The 13,265-nt window shown below is 38.1% G+C and overlaps 2 protein-coding genes across 4 annotated transcripts in view; one reads left to right on the top strand and one right to left on the bottom strand.

Annotated features, from left to right (window-relative positions):
• tbc1d32 (TBC1 domain family, member 32) overlaps positions 1-12,226 on the bottom strand; it is a 116,422-nt gene extending 104,196 nt beyond the window's left edge. For all 3 annotated transcript variants that reach the window (XM_028440609.1, XM_028440607.1, XM_028440610.1), the window contains exon 1: positions 12,055-12,226. The gene's annotated coding sequence lies outside the window, so the exon portion shown is untranslated. The remainder of the gene's footprint in view (positions 1-12,054) is intronic.
• On the top strand, positions 161-8,847 carry c24h1orf198 (chromosome 24 C1orf198 homolog). Its single transcript, XM_028440614.1, has 6 exons — positions 161-502; positions 1,904-1,954; positions 2,049-2,177; positions 3,712-3,879; positions 6,941-7,306; positions 8,329-8,847. Exons 1-6 carry the CDS (start codon positions 197-199, stop codon positions 8,383-8,385), a joined length of 1,077 nt encoding a protein of 358 aa, XP_028296415.1. The 5' UTR covers positions 161-196; the 3' UTR covers positions 8,386-8,847.
• Positions 12,227-13,265: the final 1,039 nt, after the last annotated feature.

Here is a 13,265-nt window from a genome sequence, read left to right as displayed (position 1 = left end):
ACTTGTATTCAGAAATAAGAAAAAGGCAGTTTGAGATTCTCTAAATTACAAGTTATTCAACTATAATTTGGTGTTGGCTGCTGGTCCAGGGGTGTAACACACATTACATCCGCCGGTGTCGCTGTTGAGGCCTAGATTTAACAAGCCCCGCCCACTCGGCTTTAGCATCATCGCAACAAAATAAACAGTAAAAAAAATGGCCGCCACGACCGTCGCGGGGCCCGACGCCCACAGGATGGAGGCCGTGAAGTTGGAGTACTTCTCCTCCATCAACTCCATGGCCAGGAAGATCATGCAGGAGCGGGAGAAGATCAAGGCGGAGCACGGCCCGTCCTGGGAGCGGATGACTCCACAGCAGCAGGACAGCGCCATCGATAACTGCCTGATGGACCCGCACATCCGAGCCCGCTACGCTATGCACCGGGTGGAGCGGGAGGAGGTGGTCTGCTACCCCAAACTGATGCTCCACACCGGCCAGAAGATCGTACACTTCGGAGAGGAGGTACAGCGACTGTGTTTCAACGGCGTTTTCTGTTCATTTCCCTTCCTCACAAAGCTAATGTTAGCCACGTAGCCAGAGAATGACGTCATCGGCTCACGTCAGATGTCTGCATTATAGAGGCGTAACCTAGCAACGGTCCAAAATATGCAAAAAACTACAAACAACGACACACTGAGAAGGATGCACGATTAAATGATGAATAATTAAACATGCGTTTGTGTTTATTGTATTTTATGTAGAACTATTGGTTTTTTTTTAAATCAAATTAAATATTTAACTTAAAAAGATATAAATCCTTGTTTTATTCAGAAATAAAATGGGTTAAAAGTGACCAAAAATGATGAAAAAGGTGGTGAAATGGGATTTTAAAAACTACAGCAATGGGTTAAAAGTTGCAAATTTGAGTGGCCAAAAACAGAAAGAAAAAGTGGTAACAAGTGTTAAAAGTGTCAATATTGGCTTAAAAGTGGCAGAAAAGAGTTAATGTATTTAAAAAAAGAAGAAGAAGGAACTGTTAGTTTAAACTAACAAATAATGGTCATGACAAATCGTGAATGTGGTTAAAATGGCAAAAAAGAAATACGGTGAAAAGCAGGTAAAAGCGACAATAATGGATGTGGGAAAAGTGGTAGAAAGGGTTTATTGTATATGTAGTATTGTTGTGTTTTATCCGGTTAATTCACATTTTTTGTCATTAGTTTTTGGCTTTAATATTTTTTCATTAATTATTTCTCTCTCTCTCCATTATTCAATCAATCATAAGCTTCTATATAATGTTGAATATTTATTTTTTTGTAATTTAACTGATTTTCAAATGTATGAACTTTTTAAAGTATTTATTGGTTAATTGACATATACTTGAAATGTATTTGAATTCATTAATATATGTTCATTAATTAAACTTGGGTATAATGTCTGGATTTAGCAATTAGAAACATTTGTGTGTTTTGTATTTTATGTAGTATTATTGTTTTTATTAATTTGATTAAATGTTTACATTTTGTGCCATTAGTTTTTGGCTTTAATCTTTTTTATTTAATGTTTTAGTTTTTTCTCTCCCATTATTCAACCAATTATAAGCTTTTATATAATGTTGAATATTTATTTTTTGTAATTTGACTTATCTGCAAATCTATCAACATTTCTTAGTATGTATTGGCTAATTAAATGTTTTGATTTTTTTGTTGCCTTTTTATGTACTTAACCATGTGTAGTTCTGTCGCTGCTCTTTTTGAGTATTGTTTACGATGTTTTCACAAGTCTGTTTTATTTTAATATGTGAAATTCCCATTTTTCTGTTTTTAGTTCCCAGACTTGGGGAATACAGGCTGGACATCATTGAACTTTATTAAAAACACGTAAAGTAAGCGAAAACTTAATGGACAATGATCTTTTTTTTAGGATTTAACCTGGCAGGATGAGCACTCCGCCCCCTTTTCATGGGAAACCAAGGTATAATCTGATTCGTCATTTTGGCACACAATGTTTTTTTTTTCCCCTGAAACAAATAAAATAACTGTGTTCTGTGTTACTCTGCGTCTGACAGAGTCAGCTGGAGTTCAGTTTGATGCCCGGCTCTGCCGACCAATCCCTGTCCAGCTCACAGGCTGAGCAGAAGTCTAGTGCTAAGGCTCCAGTTCCCAGTCAGCATGGGAAAAACACCGCGGGAACCAAGGTTTGGAAAGATTTACACAAGAAATACTTTCCTGGAAATCATCATTGAAGCACGAATAGAAAACAGAATCCTTTGTGTTGAATTTTATGCTGTCAAGTATTATACCAGGGTAGGGGTCAATTCAATTTTTCAATTACAATTCCATCTTCAATTCCCAATGTTCAATTACGTTCCAATTTCAATCAAAATTAGAATTATTTTCCCCCCTGAAAGTCAATTACAATTACGTTCTCTATTACACTTCCTGTGCCTTTAATAAATAAGCCCATAAAATGTAACCACTTTCTAGTGTTAGCTTTCTGTGAGCATCTCTAATGATAACGGGTCACTTTGACCCGTCCTAAATCACTGAAAAATATTATCTATCATCCAATTTGTTTCTCATCTTTTGGTTTCCTTGTTAAACTTCCTAATCAATGAAAATATTAGTATTAATATTTTTGGTGTGGGCGTCTGAGCTTTTTCTGGGTCAGTATTAGGCATTACACTGATCTGATGGGTTATGTCGGATCGGCCGATATTTTGCATTTTATGTAATTAATGTGATCAGCTGTAATGTCTTAATTTGCTGATCCGATCAATGACGTCATTGTCGTGATGAAACTTTGTCCATTGCATTGTTTCATCGTCACATTTACACCAAAGAGTTGTTTGCTTTACGTGACACAGCTTTATTTCACTCACATTTGTTCACAAAGGTAAAAAACCTGTGAGCGAACGGTGAAAATGTCTCTCGGTTTTGCGCTTTCGTACCGGAAACTTTTGTCCGTTTCAGGGTGGTGGTGGACACAGAAGCGTGTGTGTGTGTGTGTGTGCGCGCCCCATCTCCGCTGTGCACCTGGGAGTCTAACTTTGCTCCGGGGGCCGAAGCGATCCTCAGCTTTGAGGTTAACAGCCTTGTTTCACAGCAGTCATTGAGTATGACATGCTGCAACGTTTATTTTGCCATAGATCTTCATAATTGAAATTCAAATTAAGTTTTACCAGAAAGTCTGGGATAAATTTGCTGATGCGGATATGCCAAACAGGCTAATTTATTAACAAACAGCTGCACAATATATTCCACCTCAGTCTTTTTTAGGAAGACAGCAACTCCTAAAAATAGTTTTTTGATGCAAAATAAGCTAAAAAAATAAATATTTATATCGATATGTATGTATGTGTACATCATAGAACTGTAACATGGTTCTGCAATTTTGTGTTTAATTAAAATTATAATTAACAGTTTTTTAGAATTTCCATGAAATTCCATAGAAATTTCCATGCATTTACAAGGTCAATTATCTGAACTCAATTACATTTAAATTATGATTACAACAGCAACATTTTTTCAATTACAATATAATTCTGCCATAATTGTAATTAACTATCAATTACACAATTAGAATTAAAATTGACCCCAACCCTGATAGTAGCATAGTTATTACGTGTTAAGGGCATTGAGTGGCAGATGATGCCTGGTGGACGTTCTAACGTGGAACCATTCTAATCCCAGTCTAAACGCATTATTAATGGTTCTCTGTTTTGGTTCTAGGCTTCGGGGGGCGAGGGCCGGCGGCCGGACGAGGAGTCGTCCTTCTGGAAGATCAGCGCCGAGCGCTCCCGGCTGGTGGGAGAACAAGCTGACTTCCATCACCTGACTCCCAGTCAGATCAAGTCCCTGGAGAAGGGGGAGAAGCCCCTCCCCTCTTACCTCCGACAGGTAAACACAAACATCACGTTGGAGGTTCTCAACTCGTGATTCGGGACTCAAAAATGTCAATTGAACTGGGGCGCAGCTTTACGATCATTGGTCTACGTCGGGTTTTCAACCTTGGGGTTGCAAGACACTGGGAGAACTGGGAGAACTGTACAAAATAAGTCTGCGAAAATTCAATGATGGCTTGTTCAAAGCAAGGCAGCAATACTTTTCTGAAATTATTGCCAAAAATGTCAACAACTCTCGCACGTTGTTTTCTGTAATTGAAAAGCTCACAACCCCCCCAGATCAGATAGCCCCTGAATTACTGTCAGCTGGAAAATGCAATGAATTTGCTGTATATTTCAATGAAAAAATACAATCAATAAGGTCAAACATCAGAACAAACCAGCAAAATCACAAAAAGCTTGAACAGCTTCAACCACTGAGGGATGAGTCAACTACAATGTTAGAGTTTATTACAGTGAACCCAAAAACAATAGAGGAGACTGTTCAGCAGCTGAATCCATCAACGTGTTGCCTTGACACAATACCCTCAAACTTCTTTAAAACTGTTGTAAAGTCAATTGTCACTGATTTGTGTCAGATAATTAACTGCTCATTCCAATCAGGCACCGTACCAAAATCCCTGAAAGTAGCTGCTGTGAAACCGCTGTTAAAAAAGAGAACACTGGATGCCTCTATACTGGCTAACTATAGACCAATCAGCAACCTTCCATTCATGGCCAAGATCATTGAGAAGGTGGTCTTCAACCAACTGAGTCAATTCTTAACATTCAACAAAATATTTGATAAATTTCAGTCAGGTTTTCGTTCTCATCACAGCACTGAAACTGCTCTTATCAAAGTGATCAATGACATAAGGTTGAACACTGATTCAGGAAAAGTATCTGTTCTCATTCTGTTGGATCTAAGTGCTGCATTTGACACTGTAGATCATACAATTTTGTTGCACAGATTGTAAACATGGGTTGGACTAAATGTTAAAGTAATGGTTTAAGTTCTACTTGGAGGAGCGAAGCTATTTTGTAAGCATTGGAAACTTTGAATCTGACAGATTACCAATGTCCTGTGGGGTTCCTCAGGGATCTGTTCTTGGACCCCTTCTGTTTAACCTTTACATGCTTCCTTTAGGACAAATTTTACAGAACTGTAAGGTTGATTATCAGAGCTATGCAGATGACACACAACTATATCTATCACTGAACCCAGATGACCATGGTCCCATTGAGGTGTTGTGTGACTGTTTAGAAAAAGTAAACTGCTGGATGAGTGAAAACTTCCTTCAACTAAACCATGACAAGACGGAGGTGATTGTCTTTGGTAACAAGGAAAAGAGGACTGCTATCAGCAATTATCTTGAGTCTCGATCTTTAAAAGCTAAAGACCAAGTCAAAAACCTTGGTGTTCTGATTGACTCAGATCTTACATTCAGCATCAGATCAAATCTATCTCAAAAACATCTTCTACCACCTAAAGAACATCTCCAGAGTGAAAGGTTTAATGGCTCAGAAAGATCAGGAGAAACTGGTCCATGCTTTTATCTCCAGCAGACTGGACTATTGTAATGGTCTTCTGACAGGAATCCCCCAAAAGAGCATCAAACATCTACAGCAGGTTCAGAACGCTGCAGCTCGGGTCTTAACCAGAACATAGAGGTCAGAGCACATTACTCCAGTTTTAAAGTCTTTACACTGGCTCCCAGTCAGCCTCAGAATAGACTTTAAAGTTCTGCTGCTGGTGTATAAATCTGTGAATGGGTTTGGTCCAGAATACATCAGTGACATGTTAGTCAGGTATGAACCCAGCAGGTCTCTCAGATATGAACCCAGCAGGTCTCTCAGATCTATGGACACAGATCAGATAGTGGAGCCCAGAGTTCACAGTAAACATGGTGATGCTGCTTTTAGTTGTTATGCTGCAAAGAAGTGGAACAAACTGCAGCAGGGCTGAAGTCAGCATCCAATGTGAACATTTTTAAATCAAAGTTAAAGGCACTTTTTTTCTCTACTGCATATGATTGAGAGAGAGATTTTTTGTCATGTTGTTGATGTCATGATGATTTTACTGATGATTTTAATTGATTTTACTGATGATTTTAATTGTTCTTATTGATTTAAATGTTCTTATTGATTTTAAACAATTGAATGTTTTATCATGTAAAGCACATTGAGTTGCCTTGAGTATGAAATGCGCCAAATAAATAAATTTGCCTTGCCTTGCCTTGCCTTGGGAGGGGGTCGCCAAATGCCTGCAAGAATCACAGAATATTTTTTTAAACAATTTAAGCCCATTTTTGCTTATTTTTTCCATTTTTCTGCAACTACACCAAACCTGTAATATTTTAACCTATTTTTATCACTTTTTCTTGCCGTATTTTTGCTCATTTGAATGCATTTTTACTACATTACTCCATTTCTCACACTTCATCAAATTTTAATGACTTTTTGGCAAATGTTTCCCCTTTCAATACATGTTCAGCACTTATAAACCCTTTCCACCACTTTTCCACCTAATGTCACAAATGTTGATCTATTATTGTCACTTTTAACCTTTTTTTCACCATAATGAATCCTTATTTCTGCCAATTTAATCAATATTCAGTTTTTCATGCCCATTATTTGCCAGTTTAACCTAATTGTTGTAAATCACATTTACCAATTTCTGTCACTTCGAAGCCAATATTGACACTTTGAACCCTTTTAACCACTTTTTCTGTCCCTTTTTACCCACTCTGCTGCAATTTTTAAGCATTTTTTGTGGTTTTTAAAATCCCATTTTTACGCCTTTTTCCACCCATTTTATTTCTGAATAAAACAAGGATTTCCATCTTTAAGATGACGATATACTATGGAGCACATAATAATACTAGATTTCCTTGATAACAGTGGATATTATTCAGATGAATAAATAAATGTGGTTATAACAGATTCATAAAACAATAGACCATCATTTTGCTGACTTTATGGATTGAGAACCGCTGATCTACGCGATTTACATTTGTTTGTTTTTAAATCTTGTCAAATATCTTGAAATCTTCCTGTTCTTGTTGTTTTGCCTCCAGGAGTCGTCGAAGGAGGCGGAGCTCCCTGAGTCCCTCCCTCATCCACCGCCTCCAGCCAAACCCATCAAACAACGAGCACCCAAACCTCCCGCTCCACAGCCTCCAGTCGCCGTGAGCGCCGTGCCGCCGGCTTCCATCTCTATTTCGTCCAACCCGGCTCCGCCCGTCAGCGTGGCTCCGTCGGTCGGCGGCTGGGAGCGATCGCAAAGCACGCTGCCGTCCGTCAGCAACACGCCAGACGAGGTGTTTTCCTCCAGCCTGATGTCCAAACACGTCGAGCGCTCCAGCGGCGCAGACAAGGAGAAGAAAAAGAAGGAGGAGAAGGAGGCGTCGCCCGGCGTAGACGCAAGCCCCGCCTTCTCTCAGGTCAGGCTCTTCATAGTTTTCAACATTTAAGATGTTTTGTTCTGCAACGCTGGTCATTCATTGGTCCGTAGTTGGGCTGAACTTTGATAGAACGTCACCATGTGTCAGATGTCATTACAGGTTAATAAACTTCCTGAAATCATGCAAAATACGGTTAACGAAGTTCGCTAAATTGTTCTGCTGCTGAAATTATGCAAGATTACAAAGAGTGCGAGATTTGACGTGTTCGTGTGATTTTGCTACACTTGCTAAAGCTAACATCAGACTAGTGGTTCTAAACCTTTTCAGCCCAAGACCCCCAAAATAAAGGTTCCAGAGAGCGGGGACCCCCACTGTAGCTGAAGGTGGTTGAACACAGACATGAACATTGAAGAACAGTCATGTGGAGACAGGACCATCTATAAGGGGGAATAAAGGGGAGAGATTTTTGGGGTCCATCCATAAAGTCAGTAAAATGATGGTCCATTGTTCTATGAATCTGTGATAACCACATTTATTTATTCATCTGAATAATATCCACTGTTATCCAGGAACGTTTATTATTGTTATTATAGTCATCTTAAAGATGGAAATCCTGGTTTTAATCAGAAATAAAATGGGTTAAAAATGACCAAAAATGATGGAAAAGGTGGTGAAATGGGATTTTAAAAACTACAGAAATTGATTAAAAGTTACAAATTATAGTAGACAAAAATGGAGCAAAAAAGGGTTTAAAGTGTCAATATTGGAACAATTAGTTTAAACTGGCAAATACTGGGCATGACAAATGAGGAATGTGGTTAACTTGGCAAAAATAAGCATTAAATATGTTGAAAAGATGTTAAAAGTGACAATAATGGATCAACGTATGTGACAATGTAGCAAAACTGCATTAAAAGGAGCAAAAATATGGCAAGAAAAAGTGATGAAAATAGGTAGATAGGTTAAAAAAAAAAAAGCTCAAATTGTTCAGATAATATTGTTAGTTTGTTGAAGGCATCTGGTGACCGCTCCCATTCACGTCTCTCTCTCTCTGTGTTCAGTTCAACACCAGCAACAACATCCTGAAGACTGGCTTTGACTTCCTGGACAACTGGTAACTGCTGCTCCTCAAGACTCCTCCTCCTCCTCCTCACCCTGCCTTCATCCTCCTCCTCATCCTCACTGCCTTCTTAAGACGCCATCCAAGCCGTGTAGCATTGGTCTTTATTAGACTAGATTTTCAACTTTTGGCCAAAGTAAAAAACAAAAAAAAGACATTTCCTTCCCATTTAATGACACAATATGTGGTTTGGACTTCTTGCCTGAGGATTTGTTTCTGCGCTGATGCTTTGAAGTGATATTAGGCTGTAATATTAGGACGGGCATGCAGGAGTTCATCTCTGTGAATGTTGTTATCTTGATGTGCTAATGGTTCAGTTCATTCCTCATCGTGCAGCTCTGGCACACACACACACACACACACACACACACACACACACACACACACACACACACACACACACACACACACACACACACACACACACCACACACACACACACACACACACACACACACACCACACACACACACCACACACACACACACACACACACACACACACACAGAACTGATGGAGTAAGTGTGTGTGTTCATGGTGTCACATGGAAAGGCCACGCCCATCACTAGAGTACTATTTTACCGGAGTTTATATTTATCTACTTATTGTGTGTCTTTGATTGCACTTGTGACTTTTCAGGTTTGAAGGAAACCAATAAATAAACATAAAACGTGTAATGATTCCAGAAAAGCTCATTTTGTCTTTTTTAAAATAATATGTTATGGTTTCATTTATTCAGACAACTTTTTCAGAAAATGTACTTTGATCTCCTGACATGTTTCAACTGTCAACTGTCAGTCTTCCTCACAGGTGTCTGCTGATCGCTTTGAAGTGTCCTTATGAGTTCTTTCTGGGCGTGGTCAACTTCACAGTTCTGTCAGGCTGGCCACGCCCCCTGTCGGGCAATGTTCTCTAGAGAAGAAAGGTGTGGGAAAGAAAGAACTCTTAAGGACACATCAAAGCGATCAGCAGACGCCTCTGAGGAAGACTGACAGTTGGCAGTCGAAACATGTCAGGAGTTCAAAGTAAATTTCTTGGGGGAAAAAAAACAGCACAATGACAAATTATACAAAATGACAAAAAATGCAGAATCAGGGATGAAATCACGGAATTGACCAATAAATGGATGACAAAGGACGTTTGTCTTCATTTCATTCATTAGATGCACTGCCCGCTTCCCGTCTTGGCCACTTCAACATGTGCAACCGTCTAAAGCAGTGTTTCTCAAATGAGGGTACGCAATGGCACTACAGGGGTACTTGAGAGAGAGGAAAATTTACAAACAAAGTGTCAGTCTTGGTTCCAACCCAGGCGTGTGATGACCAGAAATTATATAAACTATAGAAATATATCTATTCAGGAGCCACTAAATCAGTGTTTTTCAACCTTGGGGTCGGGACTCAGTGTGAGTTCGTCTGGAGTTTAAAAGGGGTTGCTTGAAATTTTAGAAAAATTTATGTAGACGACATTTTTTTAATTATTATTCTTTTTTATTTAAAACAGCACACAATCTAAAACAACTATGTCTATACTTTCACTTTGTGAAATATATGTTTATTTTCACTTCTTTAAGATCTGTGTTATCAATTGTGTTTTCTAAGCAAAATGTTGTAGTTGGACAAAGGGGAGTATTGGATTCAGTAATAAGAGAAACAGGTACTAGAGCCAAACAAGTTTAAGAACCACTGGGCTAAACTACCCAAAACATCGTCTAAACTGCCAAAAAACTAAGCAACTCATCACCGACTCCAAAATACGGAGCCACCAGTTCCCGCGTAACTGTTATGCATCTGTGAAGCTCCGCCCATTTCTCGTGAAACACTGCGGCGCTCCGTGTAAACGTGAACATCAGCTTCACCTGCTCAAAGTGTTTGAACAATATCTCATCAGTGCTACAGAAGATGTGGATGAAGTTGAACCATTAATGCCAGGGATTGTGGAGTCATCGTAGGTTAATGATAACTTCTAATACTCTACAACCTATAGGTTCCCAAAGTGGGGTATGGGTACCCCCAGGGGTACGCAAATTGTCATAGGTGGTACACGTATAAAAATTAAAAATTGGAAACTAGAATACAAGTTTGCATGGAGGGAGTCAGGTCAGGAGCCTCCATGCATTGCCACAAATGACACTTTAGCCGATGTAAGACCATCCATGGTGACAGAGAAACAATCTCATTAAAAAAGCACTAATATGACAAAAGCTACATTTTATTACATTCCTTACAAATTATTATTATTCTTTTTTTTATTAATAATTATTCCTCAACAGGATAGGTAAAAGTCTGTAGTGCTACATTGTATGTGACATTACATCAGTGGTTCCCAGCATTCTTTGGGTCGTGACCATTTTAATATCACCTTTTTTTTCTTTCTAGATTTTACTTTTGATAATGTTTGTTGTTGCCAAGATTAGTGCATAAAGTGACAAGTTGCAACAGCTCAGATATTTTTATACTGAATTTTATTTGACCTAAATTTATATTTGAGAAAGTACAGAATGTACTGTACGTTTCTTTAAGATTGTTTTCTTGAGTGGTGCCATAACTTGAAAAAAAATAATACAATAATTAAAACCTTTTAAAAATACATTTTTAATCAGTAATTTTTTCATTATTCTAAATTATTAAAACATTTCAGGGGACCCCATTTGAATTCCAAGTGCAACTGGCCTCTACAGCGTACAATAACCCTGTTTCAATATATTATAAGAAAATATAGCATTTTATTGAGCATGTTTACTGTTAGTTTGTTGGGGGGAGCCGAAAAAGGAACAAGAAACATGTCAGTATTTTAAAATTATTTGTTAAATCACTCCGAGTACCCCCTGCAATGTGCTCCTGTACCCCAGGAGGTACACGTACCCCCATTTGGGAACCAATGGGGTACGGGAATGTGAAAAGTTTGGGAACCACTGTTCTGCAATATTCTGGCCCCGAGTGGTGAAATTCCTCATGACGTCATCAGGATAATTTAAATGAGCTTAATTTAAATGAAGTTGATCAAAACTTGCTGCTCTCATCCTTTGAATTGTAGCTTACACATTATTTATTTTTTATTTTTTAATTTAAGTTACATTTTGTATATTTTTTTTTGCATACATTTTTGTTTAATTATGGTCTCCTTTTTTTATATTATTATTTATTTAGTTTCCTCTCAGGAGTTAAAAACGAAAAACTTCTGAAAAAACTGATAATATTTCGGAAAAAACCCAAAATACAATTTTAGAAAATTAATGGGGAAAACAAATTGATTTTATATGGCCATAAGAAAGTAAAAGAAAGTAAAAATCATGACTCAATGTGGATATCTCAGTCCCTCTAAATTCAGATTAAATGAAACACCACAATATTTAAAGGCATCACAGTTTTCCCACGCTAATTTAACCTCAACATTGTCCAAAGAACTCTACTTATTTTCAAAAAATACACACAAAAACTATCAGAAAATTAAGGATTTCTGAAGGTCTTGCAGGGACTAAAATGTGCCACTTTATTGTGGAAAACACGGAAAAACAAACTTGGGCACAATAATGATAAAATTACTTGTTTTCTCACCCATAACTTGACATCAAACAAGTCTGTATTTAACTCGTGAAGTAAAACGAGTTTAACACCTGCTTGGTATGAAATTAGACATTAGACGACTTTTCTTTTGAAAAACTCACCCTTCAGTGTGGGACGTTTCCGCTTCAGTTTCAAAGGCTTCTTTAAAGCGCATCAGTTTGCACTAAAGCCGTGATTAATGAAGTCGGGCTTTAACTTAAACACCATAAGTGGTTGTGCGTCGCTGCCTTCATCCGTTTGTGTTAATACTTCATTTCATTTCTCTAGTTACGGTGAGATTTCTTCTTCTGCTTTTTGGAGGCTGAAATTTAACACATTGGCTCAATAGCGCCACACGTACCGTGTGGTGACAAGCTGAACTGCTACTAATGGTTCCATGAATGGTAGGTTTTTATTTGTTTTAAAATGAGCAAATAAATGTGGAAATAAATTTGTGTCGTTTTCATGCAATCAAACAAAAAAAAATTGAAATTTGAAAAGCGATTTGCAAACTTTTATTACTTTTTTTTAAACATTGATTAATAATAATAATAATAATAATAATAATAATAATAATAATAATAATAATAATAATAATGCATTTTATTGGAACATAAGTGCCTTTCAGGGCACCCTAGGTCACTTAACAGTACATGATAAAACCACAACATCATAGTATAAAACTAAAATAAAATTTAGGCTAAAACGGTTAAAAAAAAAAAAAAAAAAAAAAAAAAAACAGTAAAAGTGAAGCTAAAACACAGAGACACAGCAGAGTTGGTCAAGCGGGAAATGCTGTTTTAAATAAGTGGGTATCCGGCTTTGAATTGTGAGAATGAGAAGATGAGGTAGCGCTGGCTGTCATCCGCGTAACGGTGAAAATGAGGGAGTGCCTAGAGGGAGTAGATAAATAATGAAGAGAAGGGGCCCCAGGACTGAGCCCTGGAGCACACCTGTAGTGACGGGGGAGGGGTTTGATTTAAAGGATTTAAGCTGGATGAACTGAGTGCAGCTGGAGAGATAGGATTTAAACCAGTTAAGGGGGTGTGGGTAATGCCGATGGAAGCTAATCTGTTCAGAAGGGTGGTGTATAAGATGGTGTCGAATGCCGCACTCAGGTCGAAGAGGATGAGAATGGTGAGGAGTCCAGAATCAGCTGCCATGAGGAGGTGGTTGGTTGCTGTTTCAGTGCTATGGAGAGGACGAAAACCGGACTGGAACTGTTCATAAAGGTTATTGTGGGATAGGTGAGAGTGAAGTTGGCTGGTGACTGTTTTTTTCAAAAATGTATTGATGAAGGGGAGATTTAAGATGGGATGGAAGTTATTGAGAT

This window comes from Gouania willdenowi, assembly GCF_900634775.1.
Source record: "Gouania willdenowi chromosome 24 unlocalized genomic scaffold, fGouWil2.1 scaffold_320_arrow_ctg1, whole genome shotgun sequence".
In the NCBI taxonomy this organism is placed as follows: Eukaryota; Metazoa; Chordata; class Actinopteri; order Blenniiformes; family Gobiesocidae; genus Gouania; species Gouania willdenowi.
The sequence above is the reverse complement of the archived record's forward strand: the minus strand, read 5'-3'. Positions and strand labels throughout refer to the sequence as shown.